The sequence below is a fragment of the Antechinus flavipes genome, chromosome 1 (genome assembly GCF_016432865.1).
Source record: "Antechinus flavipes isolate AdamAnt ecotype Samford, QLD, Australia chromosome 1, AdamAnt_v2, whole genome shotgun sequence".
NCBI lineage: Eukaryota > Metazoa > Chordata > Mammalia > Dasyuromorphia > Dasyuridae > Antechinus > Antechinus flavipes.
In genome coordinates, this window is record NC_067398.1 from 624,408,788 (window position 1) to 624,423,560 (window position 14,773).

General features: G+C 34.2%; 1 protein-coding gene across 8 annotated transcripts in view; it reads right to left on the reverse strand.

Annotated features, from left to right (window-relative positions):
- The window catches only part of ASAP1 (ArfGAP with SH3 domain, ankyrin repeat and PH domain 1), a 594,911-nt gene that overhangs the window by 66,810 nt on the left and 513,328 nt on the right, over positions 1 to 14,773 (reverse strand). For all 8 annotated transcript variants that reach the window (XM_051971096.1, XM_051971093.1, XM_051971094.1 and 5 more), the window contains 2 exons: positions 4,884 to 4,971; positions 79 to 127 (listed from right to left, as the gene is read on the reverse strand). In XM_051971096.1, the coding sequence (XP_051827056.1) occupies positions 79 to 127; positions 4,884 to 4,971 (137 nt within the window). The remainder of the gene's footprint in view (positions 1 to 78; positions 128 to 4,883; positions 4,972 to 14,773) is intronic.

Sequence of the window (14,773 nt, forward strand, 5' to 3'; positions counted from 1 at the left end):
TTGCATAGAAGAGTACTTGTTTGCTTTCTTTAATTTGTCCAAGTGTAACAAATTATTGTTAAAAAAGAAAATACTCACGCTACATAGTCTTGCTCATCTTCTGCTTGAAAATGGTAAGTTCTATTATCTAAAAGTACAAAAAAGGGAAGAATATGAAAACTTATAAACAACATTTCATGTAGATCACATTCTAAAAGACAATCAATAATCATCTACCATTTTATGTATTGGGCTCATTGTCTTAGTTTGATGGTGTTTTGAATGATAATAAATTCCATTCAGACATCTTTCCAAACTTACTTTCTGAAGTAGGATTTTCAAACAAATGCTACATGATAATCTAATATTTCCAAAGAGATTTTGGTGACAGAAAAAAGAGTGCCTTCCTGTCAATTCAATTCTTTTCCCCTTCCCCTTTCAACTTTTTTTTTTTTTTTTTAAGTATGCCTTTCTTTTCCTTTCAAAAAATCCCTTTTCTAAGAAATCACTTATCCCTTAGCCTTCTGGTCATCCTGGAGATTAAACTCTCCAAAGAACTATTCTGCCTCAAAGAAGTCTAAGGAAGCTGTGACTGCTGCCCGGTGAAATAGGGCTGCTGTGAGGAAGACTTAAGCCCTTTCCCAAAGAGTCATCTTAAATCAGTTAAAGGAGGATGCTGAAGGCTAAAGGTGTAAACAGGCTTGCCAAGAGTTGCAGAAGCAGCTTGTTTTGAAATGCTTCAGTGGTGCCGAGCAATTCCCTATAGTTTAGAATTTGCTGTGCTTCCTAATGCACTCCTAAATCTAAAAGGTGGGTGTAGTCTACTGTGGTAATGCTGCATTTTAAAGAACAAACTTTTATAACTGTTTGGACATATATACTTATTGTGTATTTAATTTATACTTTAACATATTTAACATATATTGGTCAACCTGCCGTCTGGGGGAGAGGGTGGGGGGAAGGAGGGGAAAAATTGGAACAAAAAGTTTGGCAATTGTCAATGCTATAAAATTACCCGTGCATATAACTTCTAAATAAAAAGCTATAATAATAAAAAAAAGAATAAATTTTTAATAATACTCATGATCAATTAATTCCTTGGTGATAGGAAACACAGAGGAAGTATAGTATAATGCAGAGGATTTTAGATTTGAAGTCAGAATTTACATCTGCCTCAGATTCTTACTAGCTTTATAACCCTAAATAAATTACTTAATGTCTCTGTGTCTCAGTTTCTTCATCTGTAAAGTGGGGGGAAGGTGTGGATTTTTGGCTTCTAAGGTTACCTTTCCAGTTCTGCTCTTTTTATGATCCTGTGATCCTTGGACAAGCCACATAACTCTGCAGAAATGCAATCAACTGCTTCAGACTCGAATTAGCACAATTAGAGTTTTTTTAGTCAAAGTTTTAATACTGATCAAATTAGGTCCAGACCAAAAGGAAAAAACAACCTTTTGACTAGCAAAAAGTGACATTACAAAAAAATTACAGAATTTAGAACTGAAAGAAACTGTTTAGTGTATGCTGCTCATTTTATAGGATATAAAATGCATGCTAAGAAGGCAAATGACTTGTCACCATATTCACAAAAGGCAGTAAGAAGCAAAGCTGGAATTCATGTCTACCTTCTCTTTCTTCCAATATAGGTCTTTTTCTGCTATAAATTCTTAATACACATATAAACTGAGATCACAATAATTTAAATGCTTAGGTCAATATATTTATATAATAGTAACAAAACTATTTCTAAAGGGCATGAAAACTTTTTTTTGGTGGCTCTTTGCAGTGAAAATATTATTGACTATGGTCCTGCTTCCCTAGATTCCAAGTCAATTCTGAAATAAGGATGTTTAAGATGAATAGTTAGGTTCCTATAGTTAATCTCTAATAAACTTGTCACCTATTTTTTGGAAAAGGAACAATTGTGGGATTGGTTTCAAGTGCATTGGATTTAGAGACATTGGATTTAGGTTTGAACCCTTGATCTGTTACTAATACTCTTCACAAATACTCTGAGCCTTAGCAAAATAAGTGGGTTACATTAATTAGGTATCAAACAGGTGACCAATAGCATTCCAGAGTGGCTGAACCAGATTAAAATGTACATGGTAAATATTTCACAAAATAAATAAAAATGCAATAGAATATAGATACTATTAATATATAGTCTTCTAAGTCAATATGTCAATATATACTGTATCTCTACACAGGATGCTTGATACCACTGGATTAGATGTCTTCTAAGTTTGCTACATGTTCTAATTCCTATGATTTTATGAACCTTATGGAATCTGTCACTTTTGATTTTTGATTACAGGATTAAACCTGTAAACAGGCAGCAACCTAGAGAAGAAGGAAAAAATCTATGCTGATTCTCTTTTTATTTTCAATGAAAATGTTCTGAACCTCTTCAATGAACTCCAACATGAAAGTCAGTTCCTCCGCTTCCTTCAATCTGGGGGCTCTTAAATAGCCCTTTAATAGGGTAGCTAGATGGCACAATGAATAGAATGCTGAACTTGAATTCATATCCCTTCTCAGACTTTTATAACTTGTATTACTCTAGGTTTAATCTTTCTCTCTCATCTTCAGTTTCCTCATCTGTAATATATATAATTACTAGCCCCTACTTCACAGGATTGTTCTGAAGATGACACAAGATAAGGTATATGTAAAATACTTTGCAAAGGGTCATCTTTGTGACATACAGATGCAAGCTAACATTATTATTAATTATGATCAGATTAGAATGGCATTTCTTTTACTACAAGAGAAAACCAGAAACCTAAAGGAATATTAGTTTGTAGAATACTGGATAGGTAATATGGAATCTCCTTTTCTAAAGAACTGAAACAAGTGAATCAAATCTTAACTATTTGGATTCTGTCTGGTACAGTATTTCCTAAAGGGAAGATGATGCACTATATATAGACTCCCCTCAAAAAAGACATCATTTTAGAGCTAAAAGAGATCTTTAAACCTAAAATGTTATTGAAGAGAGAAATGAACAAGCATTTGTTAAGTATCTACTATGTGCCAGGAACCATTAAGAAGTGTTTTAAAAATATCTTTTTCCCTCTCACAATAGCCTCTGAGGTAGGTGCTCAGTTTCACTTTACAGTTGAGTAAACTGAGACAGTCAGAGGTTAAATAATTAGCTCAGAATCACAGAGCTGGTGAGTGAGGCAGGATTTGAAGTTAGGTTTTTCTGACTTTAGGCCCTGTTATTTGGTTATTCATGCCACATGCCAGACCCTTCTATCCTCCACTATCTCTTGAAACCTGTCCAAGTTCATGTTTGTTGCTTCTATGACTACCTATTCATTTCATCCTCCACAGTCCTCTTTTATTTTTATCTTCAATATTTCCCAATATCAGAATCTCTTCCAATGACTCCTGTCTTCTCATTATGTGGCCAAAGTATTTTAGCTTCAGCTTTAGTATTTGACCTTCCAGTGCTGAATTCACTTCTTTAAAAATTGACTAGTTTGATATCCTTTTTGTCCATGGGTCTGAGAAGTCTTCTCCATTATCACAATTTCAAAAAGAATTAATTCTGTGGGGTTCAACTTATAATCCAATTCTCACATCCATATAATGCTACTGGAAAACCCATAGTTTTGAACCTTTGTTGTCAAGGTGATAGTCCCTGCTTTTTTAGTGTGCTGTCCAAATTTGTCATGATTTTCAAGGAGCAAGCATCTTCTAATTTCATGACTCTAGTCACCATCTACAATGATCTTTAAGCCCAAGAATATGAAATCTGACACTGATTCTATTTTTTTCCTTCTTCCTTTGCCAGAAAATGATGGGACCAGTTGCTGAGATCTTACTTTTTTGATATCAAGCTCTAAGCCAGATTTTACACTCTCTTCTTCTACCCTCATCAAGAGTCTTCTTAATTCCTCTTCAGTTTCTGCCATCATAGTTTATCATCTGCATATCTGAGATTATGGATATTTCTCCTGGCAAGCTCTAGGTGTTCTATATATTGCACCACCTAATTAGAATGTTAGAATTGGAAGGATTGCTGGAATTTTAGACTACAGAATGTTGGAAATGGAAGAGACCTTAGAATACAGGAGGTTTGAGATGACAAGGATTTTTAAAATTCAATTTATCCAACATTCTCATTTAAGAAACTGAGGAAGGAACTGAAGTTGAGATGCTGTGACTGATTCAAGATCACATACTAAGTAGGTGGTACAACCAGTACTAAAAAAGCAGATCTCCTGGCTCCCAGATTAGTCTCATGAAACTCTGTGATAGTCTGCTGAAGCCTATGGACCCTTTGTCTCAGAATAATGTTTCAAAATGTACAAAACACATAGAATTAAAAGGAAATGTATCACATTGAAATACATTCATTAAAATAAAAAAGAAGTTTAGGGACTCCAGGTTAAGAGCTTCTATCTCTTCATATGAGTCTATGAAGCTGGACCATTGGTTAGAACAGATACAAAGATACTCAAGGAATACTTTTTTCTTCCTAAGTCTAGTTTCAAAGCATCACCCTATGGGGACTTTAACTCTTTTTGATATCCTCAATACTTAGTCTAGGCATATATTAGGCACTTAATAAATGTTTACTGGCTGACTGATTTCACTCTACATCTGGATTCTAATCCATTGTTTGGATTCAAACATACTCTCTAGTATTTGTGACTGCCACTGATGGTAGTGAAAGTTATGAATGTTTATCAGCAGAGGACATAATATATGAATTATGATGGAAGTCTAATTGATCTCCAGGGAGATTTACCCACTGGAATGCAAATGAATCATTAAAGTAAGAACTTTAAGGAAACTTGGTTAGTAAAATCAATTGCTGAAAAATCCCAACAAATGAATATACAGAACCCCAGAAATTATAATTACTGATTCAGAGGAAAAAAATTACATACGTGATATCAGGTCAAAAGACTTCTTATCTTCAGCATTAGGTTTCACCTGGCAAGTGAGTAGGTTCAGTTTAGCTGGTTGCCTGTTGGACTAGAAAAAAAAAAAAAAGAAATAGATGATTTTCTCAAAGACTTCACATATGTTTCAAGAAGTAATGCTCATAGTTGGTCTATATCTATCTATCTATATCTGTTAACTAATAAAACTAATAAAACAGCTGTGAATAGGAGGAAGCTGGGCATTATTGCTGATATCTACGCTATTGTGATTCATTTTGGGAAAGTCATTTGCTCTATAAGCTTACTTCCCTTGCAAATAATGGTTTGGCTAAGTCTTGTCTTTTATTCCACGTGAGTTTCTTTAGGTAATTAAATGCCTGAATGAATTCCCTACAAGAGTATGTAATTAATTTAGTGATAAAGCAGAATAGAAATGGGAATAATTCACATCTGCTTTGAATTAAGATGTGCCAAACTAAGTTTTTATGTTTAAAACATTTAAATTTTTATGACTCAGGAAAGTCTTGCCGAAAAGCAAGAAGATGACAAAGATTTGGTACTTCAACACAATCTTCAATGCCATCAATCAGAATAATTAATAAATGTGTAACTCTTTCTGTTAGTCCCAGGTAATTCATTAATTTGATTTGGATGTGAAATTCAAGTTATTTCAGAGAAAGGACAAAGCAACAATGACTAGCCTGAGGTCACTCCTTATTGAATCTTTGAATCGTGTATCTCTGAATTAAAAAAAAAGGAAGAAAAAGTAGGACAAGTTTAAAGTGAATGGGAAAGATACTATTTTCTATTTATTACTTTGAAAAAGTTATATAATAAAGACAATTAAGTTTAACTGTTTAAGTAAGGAACTATATTTTTGATCATATAAAATATTCAAATTATATTGAAATCTTTTAATTTGTAAGATAACTCGTTTCTTAGAGGAGAGGTGTATCTTTGACTCATTTCTGCTGTCCAAAAGCGGTATTCTATCTAGAGAAAAGGCTGTACATATATCATATCCACACATGGGAAATTTTAAAATTCTATCTCTCAACATAATGTCTGGAAGAACAAAAAAAACAACCATTACTTTTCAAAAAACAGAAACTTTAATTTAGCCCTTCTGACAATAGATGGCACTAGTGTGTGATAGCCACTTAATTCAACAGAAAAAGTACAAAAAATGCTAGGAATATTGGAGATCCATGTTTTTTTAACATTTTTCTATGCTCAATGATGGAACTCATTAGAAGTCTTTATTAACCTAGAAAAACTTAAAGCTAACCATTAAAACACTTCCTACTATAGTAAAGACTGCTGTGTGAGGAATCAAAGAACTGGGTTTAAATTCAGAGAAAACTTACTTGTGTGAGCCCTTGAAAACTACTTAATAGCTTTGAGTCTTAGTTTTCCCAATTATAAACTGAGGAGAGTGAATCACATGATCTTTAAGTTCGCTTCTAATTCTAAATCGTTGAATCTTAAATGCCTAGGTATATTTTATTCTTTTTCATTCATTTACAGATTTTCCTTTGCAAACTCAATCTTGATTTAGAGAAGCAGAAATTCCCTTTGGAAGTTTTATGCTTAATCTTTTAGACTCATTTAATGTCAAAGAACCCCAGGAAGTTTCTCTCTTAGGAGCCAATTTTTACTGTTCTTTTTTTTTTCCCTTCAGTTCTAAATGGTCTATTTATATTATCTAGGGCATCTTGGCTAATCAGGGGAAGTCTTTAATTTGCTTTTTCAACCTTTTGGCTGCCTGAGCTCCTATAACTTCCCATATTCCATAAAAGAGGAAAAAGAAAGCAAATCTCTTCCCTGAAAGTATAGTACTCATATCTTCCAGTTGCTCCACTCTTTCCTCAGACTTTTCCAATATATTTTGTTGCATTCATTCCTCCTCCATCCCCTCTTCCAAAATCTTTTAAAAATCTTCCACTTTTAAGGCACTAGCATTTCCTGGGACAAGCATGGCCCAAGGCTATCTGTAGCTGAGGGTTATGCAGAGCAATGCAGGCCTCGGAACTCTCTAACTATAAGAAAGGATGAGCATATTCACAATGCTGAATGAGTCAAAATTCATATGAACAGGAGTCTTTTTGTCCCAGCTCAAATTCATAGTTCACCTAATTTCTTGATCTTGTACTATGTTTCCTTATTTGTCTTTTGAATTTAATTGCTTTTACATAGTCAAATCAACCTGTTTTTACAGATTCTGGAATACTTCTGACCCTTGGTTTTTGCTGTTATTGTTGAAGTATTTTATGATAAGTGACCCTTTTGCTCCCAACCACCTACCTTCTCATTAACTGAGAATTTACCCAGTAGACTCTAGCCATACCAGGAAAGTTGACTGGTATCATTACCTACTCTATAAAGGGCTACTGGCTGTGGCCCCAGGCTGATTTTCACCAGGCTCTATATTAGTCCACTTATCCTAGGAAGTACTGTCTTAATGTGCACACAAGAACACATCACCAAAAACCCTATTGCTACTCAAGGGAATGGTTTATCTAGAAAAGTTTTTTTGACCTATTTTCTAAAAATCTACATATATATATATATTACATAAAGTATATATGCATATATATTACACACAAAATTTTGAGGTGAAAGGCAGATAATATTTTAGAAAACCTATTGTATCACATGACTGGTGTTTGTGGAAAATGAAATACATATTATTGGTATGATAAGCATACACAATATGCTTTAACATCTAATTCAATCATTTATGCCATCTTAGCTAGACCAGCAGAGTGTCACAAGGCTGGCTGAATGGAGAGGCTGGAGACTTTCATATGAGGGAAGCTGCAGCAGTTGCATTTATTTATATATGGGTCTTATATAACTAGGACTCTGATAACTAGGAGTAGTATGATGCAAAAGAATTTCCCAAAGAGCTGACTTGGAGTTTAAAACTGAATTTTTATTAACTAAATGGAATGAAGATGATGCCATGTACATACATATATACACAAATGTATGTTCCAAAAATCTTTGTTCAGTTTTAAGCTATTAAAGCTTGACAGGACCTGTTCAAGAAAATAATGCAAATGATGCATTCACAACAGAGATTCATAATCTCATGTGTAATCCTCTTTTCCTTTTTTTCTTTGTATAGATGTTTTGTTGATGTTTGTCAAGTTTATATCATAAAATAATAATAACAAAATAAGGAAATTATATATTAATAATGAAATAATAAATTAAAAGGAAATAATATAAAAGAAAATAAATAATAAAATATAATTAATAATAAGGAAAATAAATAATGAAAAATGGTGCATTTAATGTGGGGATAAATGGGATTCTTTATTAATTTTTGGGAAAATTTCATAATATTACTTTATACAGTTTGGGCTGCAGGTGAACTTGGACTTTGAATAAAATTACTTTTGGGGGAAATAAACGTTTACAAGTAACTCTTTCTGAAGATTTTGGTCCCATGCTCTTACCACCATGCAATGTCCTTAAAACATAATGGTAGTGATGCTTTTCATATGGATGTTTAACACTATAGAGAGTACATACAACCTCTAATTCCTCTAGCTATTAAAGAGTGGCATAAAGGAAAAAGAACTAAATGGTGAGTATTAGGAGACTTCTGGCTCGCTCTTGTTGGCACTTTAGCAGTATCACATAAAACATGTCATGTAATCTCTTTCTCAATTTCCTTATTTGTAAAATGGGAATAATATTATCTGCCCAATCATTCTTCTGGGGTTGATGACAAGAGGTCAAATGAGAAAACAGATGTGAAAGTGTTTAAAAAAATATAAAGGCGTATATTAATGTATTAGAAATTTTAAACATAAAAGAAGTGGCAAATAGTAAGATCCTACAACAATGATCCAAACCAATCTCACTGAGTTTTGGAGTTTTGAGAATGAAAACATCAAAATACTCAAGCAATAACACCCTGTATGGGAGTGGGATGGCTGCTTCAAATGGAGTTAGTATAATATTTTTTGAAAATAAAAACAAAATGTAAACCATCCACACTTTGGAAAGTCAGATGAAATAGGTTAGTCCTTTAGCAAAAGCACTGGGTATATTTGAAGTCTGAATAGTAAAGATGCTAAAAGTGTAAGTTTTATTTAATAAACTAGGGAGCAAGTATAAAAAACCAGTGGTCACATAGTGTTCTTTTCCTTAACAACATCCCTGTATATAAACAGGGATAGATAATTCTACTTTTCAATTATGAAACATGTACCTGAAATCCTGTCAATGGCCAGAAGCAACCTCCTTTCATTCAGTTACTGGTGAGACCAAGAATGGGAATACACTATGTCCTGTTTGGAAAGCCACATTTTAATAGCAATGTTGAAAGCTGGCGGAGATCAAGATTCTTGGAATCTGAGAGCTGGAAGGGACCTTAAAGATGATTAAAGGGATGGAACATAGGAATGTTGAAGATAGATTAAAGGAGTTATTCAGTCTAGAAAAAAAGAGAGCTGAGGGGCCACAATAATCAAGCCTGTGGAGAGTTACAAGAACATAGCCAAGCAGCTGTTTTCCATATGAGTAGAATGGTGGAAAATGCCTTCAAATGGCAGTAAGAGAAATGGGTTAGACATAAGAAAGCACTTCCCAACATTAAGGACGATGCCTTTTTAGAACAGGTCACAGCTTTCTGGAAGAAGTAACTGAAATATGTATGCTCCAAGATGTTTATTATGCTAAACAATGTACAACATGGTTTTGTTTTAAATATGTGGAAGGCAAAAGCCTGAGTGGATAATCTTCCCACTTCACTAAGCCCACCTTCCCCTGACCTCCAAAAGTTAACCTGGATCCCACAGACTTTCAAGGGATTTGACCTACTGCTAGACTGCAAATAATTATGGTCTTTTTGTCTACTATAGATATTTAAATATAACGGTTTTCCTTTGTAATCCTATGTATTTTTTATGTATTTTAAAAATATGATTCTGAAAAGGATCCACAAACCTCCAAAAGGATTCATGACATGAAAAAAGTTAAGAATATCTGAGTTAGAGAAATCTCAGAAACCATCCAGTTCATTCTACATCTTTTACAACATATCCATTAAGTGATCATCTAGTGCCCAATTTAAAAGCTTTCTAAGGATTAGGCATAAATTATATCCTGAGGCCACTCATTCTCTTTTGGACAGTATTAATAAATAAGAATTTTTTTCTTTAGATGAAGCAAAAATCTGTAATTTCCACCCATTACTCCTAAGTCCGATTCTCCGGAGCAGAAGAACTAAGGCAAGTAAGAAAAGCTGAAGTCCTGACTAACTTTAGTGTTTTCATTTTTAATGTTTCCATTATTCTTCATAAAATTATACACAATGACTCCTAAAAGAGGTATTACAAATCAGGTCAGTCTTCCTTTCTACCCCATTTTAGAAAGATGAAACAAAGTCCTTGTTTCTCACTTTTGAGAATTGATTGTTCAAAACATAACACTGCATAGCAACTAGCTAGAAGGGCTCTATAACAATATACTAAATTATTCTGTGACTGACACACAACTTCAATGAGGATGGCATATGATATTTATTCACTCAGAAGTTTGTCAAGTTCATTGAACTGCATTTTAAAATTATCACGCCAACAATGAACTTCATTTGACTTGGCACACTGTCAACATGTACTGCTTTTTCATCAAATAAGCTGTTACTCGAGCCGTTGGAGTACACTGACACTTTGCAAGATGTTCATGTCTATTGAAAAAAAAACACAGCATGGAAAGCTTCGAGACCTGGGTCCTTGTCTAGCTCTTCTCACTGATTATACGTGTCTGACTTTGGACAACTTATTTTACTTTTCATCTTTCTAAAGCTCATTTGTAAAAGCTGGAACTTCAATCAGGTCAATGGATTTGGAATAGATTCAAATTCTGACTTCCACACAAACTAACTGTATAAACTAAGCAAGTGATGTAACCTCTCTGTGAGGCAAGTTTTCTTATCTGTAGACTGAAAGGGTTAAATGAGATGATCTTTGAGGTTCTTTCCATATCTAAATCTATGATTCTTTCACTAGAAGATCTTCTAGTTCTCTCATTACAGTATGATTTTATAAATGAAAGAAACTTTTTAGAGCCAGGAAGAACTATGTTCAAATTCTGTTTCTGATTTTGGGCAAGCTATCTGCCCTAATTTTTTGTATGTTGTCTCCTTTATTAGGTTATATATTTCTTACAAGTAGGAATAATTTTGGCCTTTGTTTCAATAATGCTTAGCACAGTTTCTGGCAAATAGCAAACACTTAATAAATCTTGAGTGACTTGTTGACTTGAAATCTCAGCATCTTAGGAAATTCTCTAAAACTTATAGCAAGAGTTGTGGAGTTTAATCAGTGGAAGGAATTTTTGCACTGAGAATTCCCTAGACTCAGGATATCATGGATTTGGATACATTTTTAAAAAAGGGGATTATGTGTGAATATGGACAGAAAACTCATTTTGTAGCAATTAGAGGGAGCCTTCTGATTGGCTGAGATTAAGGCTGGAGTTAAGGCATAGGCCAAGAAATCTTAACTCCTTTCTCAGTCTGGTAAAAACTATGGACCCCTTTCAGAATAACATTTATGAATAAAATGAAATGTAAAGGATTAAAAATATTATCAATTACATGAAACAAGTTATTAAAATTTATTTTAGGAGGCCAATTATTTCACAGATCCTAAGTTAACAACCCATGGAATAGACAAATTAGCCGGAAGGTCCAAGGGACTAAACTAATCCAAATTCAGTCAGGGGATGTTCTGGGATGACAAATATTTTTCTATGTTGGGGGCTATGAAGGTTCCCAGCCAGAGGAGTTTTAGGGAGATAAGATAAATTCATAAACTGAGAACCAGTCAGTTGGGTTAGACAGACTTTTGGTATATGCTTCTAATTATCTTGGGAGCAGTTAGGCAACTCAGAGTGCTAGACCTGGAATAGGAAGATGAGTTCAAGTCTGATCTCAGATACTAGCTGTGTAACTCTGAGCACATCAGTTAACCATGTTTGCCTTGGTTTCCTAATATATAAAATGAATTGAAGAAGGAAATGGCAAACCAGTCCTGTATCTTTGTAAAGATAACCCCAAATACAGTCACAAAGAGTTGGACACAATTGAAGCAAAGGAACAATAACAAAACTAATTACCCTATGCTGTTACATTATTTCTCTTAATGATTTTTTTTTTTTAACCGACATCTCTTTTTTACATCATCTACATTTCCAAATATACCTCTCCCTCTCCAGACCTCAGATGCTGAATTATTCCGGAACTAAAATTCTCTATCCCGGATTAGAAAAATGTTCTTACTTAAATCTAAAGTTTACTTTACTATGTACTATATACTAAAAAATTACTCTAAATCTAAGAGATTGGATATGATAAACAAAGGTGAAAGATGTAGCAGAACTGGGAATCAAGATATGGTGGGAGCCACAAAGGATAAGGAGAAAGGTAATTATGGATTAAATATGGTAGATAGATACCAAGGAAGGGTGAGAAAGGAGCTTAGAAATGAGTAAAGTGTAGAAAAGAGCAAAAAAAAAAAAAAAAAAAAAAGATCCTGAATGAAGCCAAATCCAATGTGCTTTAGATCAAGTTCAAGGAGGCTCCTGAATCTTACTTTAGATCAACAAAGCCCAAGGTCTATATATTTATTTATAGCATATAGTAAAACTATGTGGAACAAAGGACCCTAATGGTATAAAGCATAGGGCTCTATGAAAATACAAAAGTAATGATTGTCATCCTCCTCTAAGTTTCCTTCAGGGCTTCACTATGGCCTGCCAATGATTTTATTTCTTGAAACTTGTGCAGTATCAGCCTGCTAATAGTCTATGGGCCTAGTATCCAAGGATTGTCCAAAAAAAATTAACAGAAACTCCCCCCTCCCCACCATTACTTCTTAACATCACTAAATTTGCTCAATATTTTACATGAAACCATTGTTGATCCTCATAGAGGCTAGTGCCTTCCCTCCACAATTTCTTTGTTTTTATTTTATCTGATCAGGGTAACCCAGAAGTTTTAGTGTAGTTTTAAGCTAGTAAAACTTTAATAGAATTTTGTACATATCTATATGTATAACATACTGTCTTGTAGGAGGTAAGCTCCTTGAGGACAAAGACTTTCTAATCAATTCTGTCTTTGGATGCTGGGTACCCAACATATGTTGTTATTCTCAGTTTTGCCTATTTGGAAACTCATGGACCACACTGTCCATGGGGTTTTCTTAGTAAAGATACTGGAGTGGTTTGCCATTTCCTTCATCATTGGATTAAGGCAGAGGTTATGTGACTTGCCCAGGGTCACACAGCTAGTATCTGAACTAAGGTTTTCCTGACCTCTAGCTCCAGCCCCCTATCCACTGTAGCTGTGGGTAGAAGCAATTTAAAGATTTGATAATTACATTACTCTAGGAATTCCCTCTACTGACGCTGCTCAGAACCCACTCTTGATTTAGGACTTAGTGAATCAGCAAGCACTTATTAACTATCCCACTATATGCCAGATTCTGTGCAGTGGGGAAATAAAGTAAAAAATGACACAGTTCTGATCTTCAGAACAGATATAAAATGATCAGGGAGGAGGGCTTTGGGAGCTGGAGAAAAGGATTAGGAAAGATGGTTTTCCACACATAATTAATACTAGGTTACATGTTTGACCCCTCTGTGCTCACTAAGAATGGGTTGAGTTACTCAGCTAGTGTGTGCAAAGGTAGGATTCAAATGCAGGTCCACACTGGAATCCAGGCCCACTCAGATAATGAACACTTACTAAATGCTGATTGAATTGATGTTGAATTCTGTCTACATTAATTAGAATACAACTGGATATTTCAAAATGACAGTTAATGGGAGGTGAGTGGAGGTGGGTGGGAGGGGAAGAGAGCAAACAATTATACTGTCCTCCACATCAGATTGTCATTTTAAGCTACAATTTTTTGAAATAAAGATTTCACTTTATTCCCTCTAACACTCTGAGGCTTATGCTTTTACCAATGATCTAAATCAGAACAAATGCTCAGCACGTTAGATTTTCACTCTTCATAAAGAGAGGCCAGGGACCTTTATCTTTTTGGAGAATAAAAAAAAAAAAATTTGCCAAAGGCAAACATTCGCTTGTGATTTCTGATCCTCCCACCCTCAAGTCTTTGGAAATATTCTGACTAATGGAAATGGAAGCAAGGAAGTTTTCCCCATTATTTTTCAGGTATAAAGCTCTGTCACCCAAAATAGAAAACTCTCTTCTGGTAAAAAGTTGTCAGAATAATGTAGATATATCTTTCCACACAAAATGAGTCAAGATTGATTAATATTATTTAGCTTGTACAAAGAGGAAAAATACCCCAGGTGTGTCCTTAGCTTAGTTAACTCAGCAGAAAAGTATTTTAGCTAGAAATGTAATGTTAATATGAAGATATATCACTGTTAATGGAAAATAGCTGTTGTTAGAATTATTTCTTCAGAAAAAATGTTTCTCCTCCCTGCATGTATATGTATTTGTGTGAGTACATATGTGTATGTGCACATGATCTTATTAAATTACCTTGCTTGGCAATGTTGGCCATTATTCAAGAAATAAAAAAACATTGTTAGGCATATGCTGTAATAACAGAATTGGACAGAGATGAAATAATAAAATGTATGGCCAATTTCTGGCTCCTGCATAGCATCTCTATAAAGATGCTTGTTTAGCTCAATTCAACACACTTTATTAAACTCCTACTAGGTGAAATAAGCACCTGCTAGGTACTGGGAGAGAGAACAGATTTAGAAAAAATACAATTTCTGCTGTCATTGGAATTTATAATCTATCAGGTGAATGTGACACATACAAGAATTATTTTACAAAATAATGCATAAATACAAAAGAAAAGTATAAACCATATGCATTGTTCAAA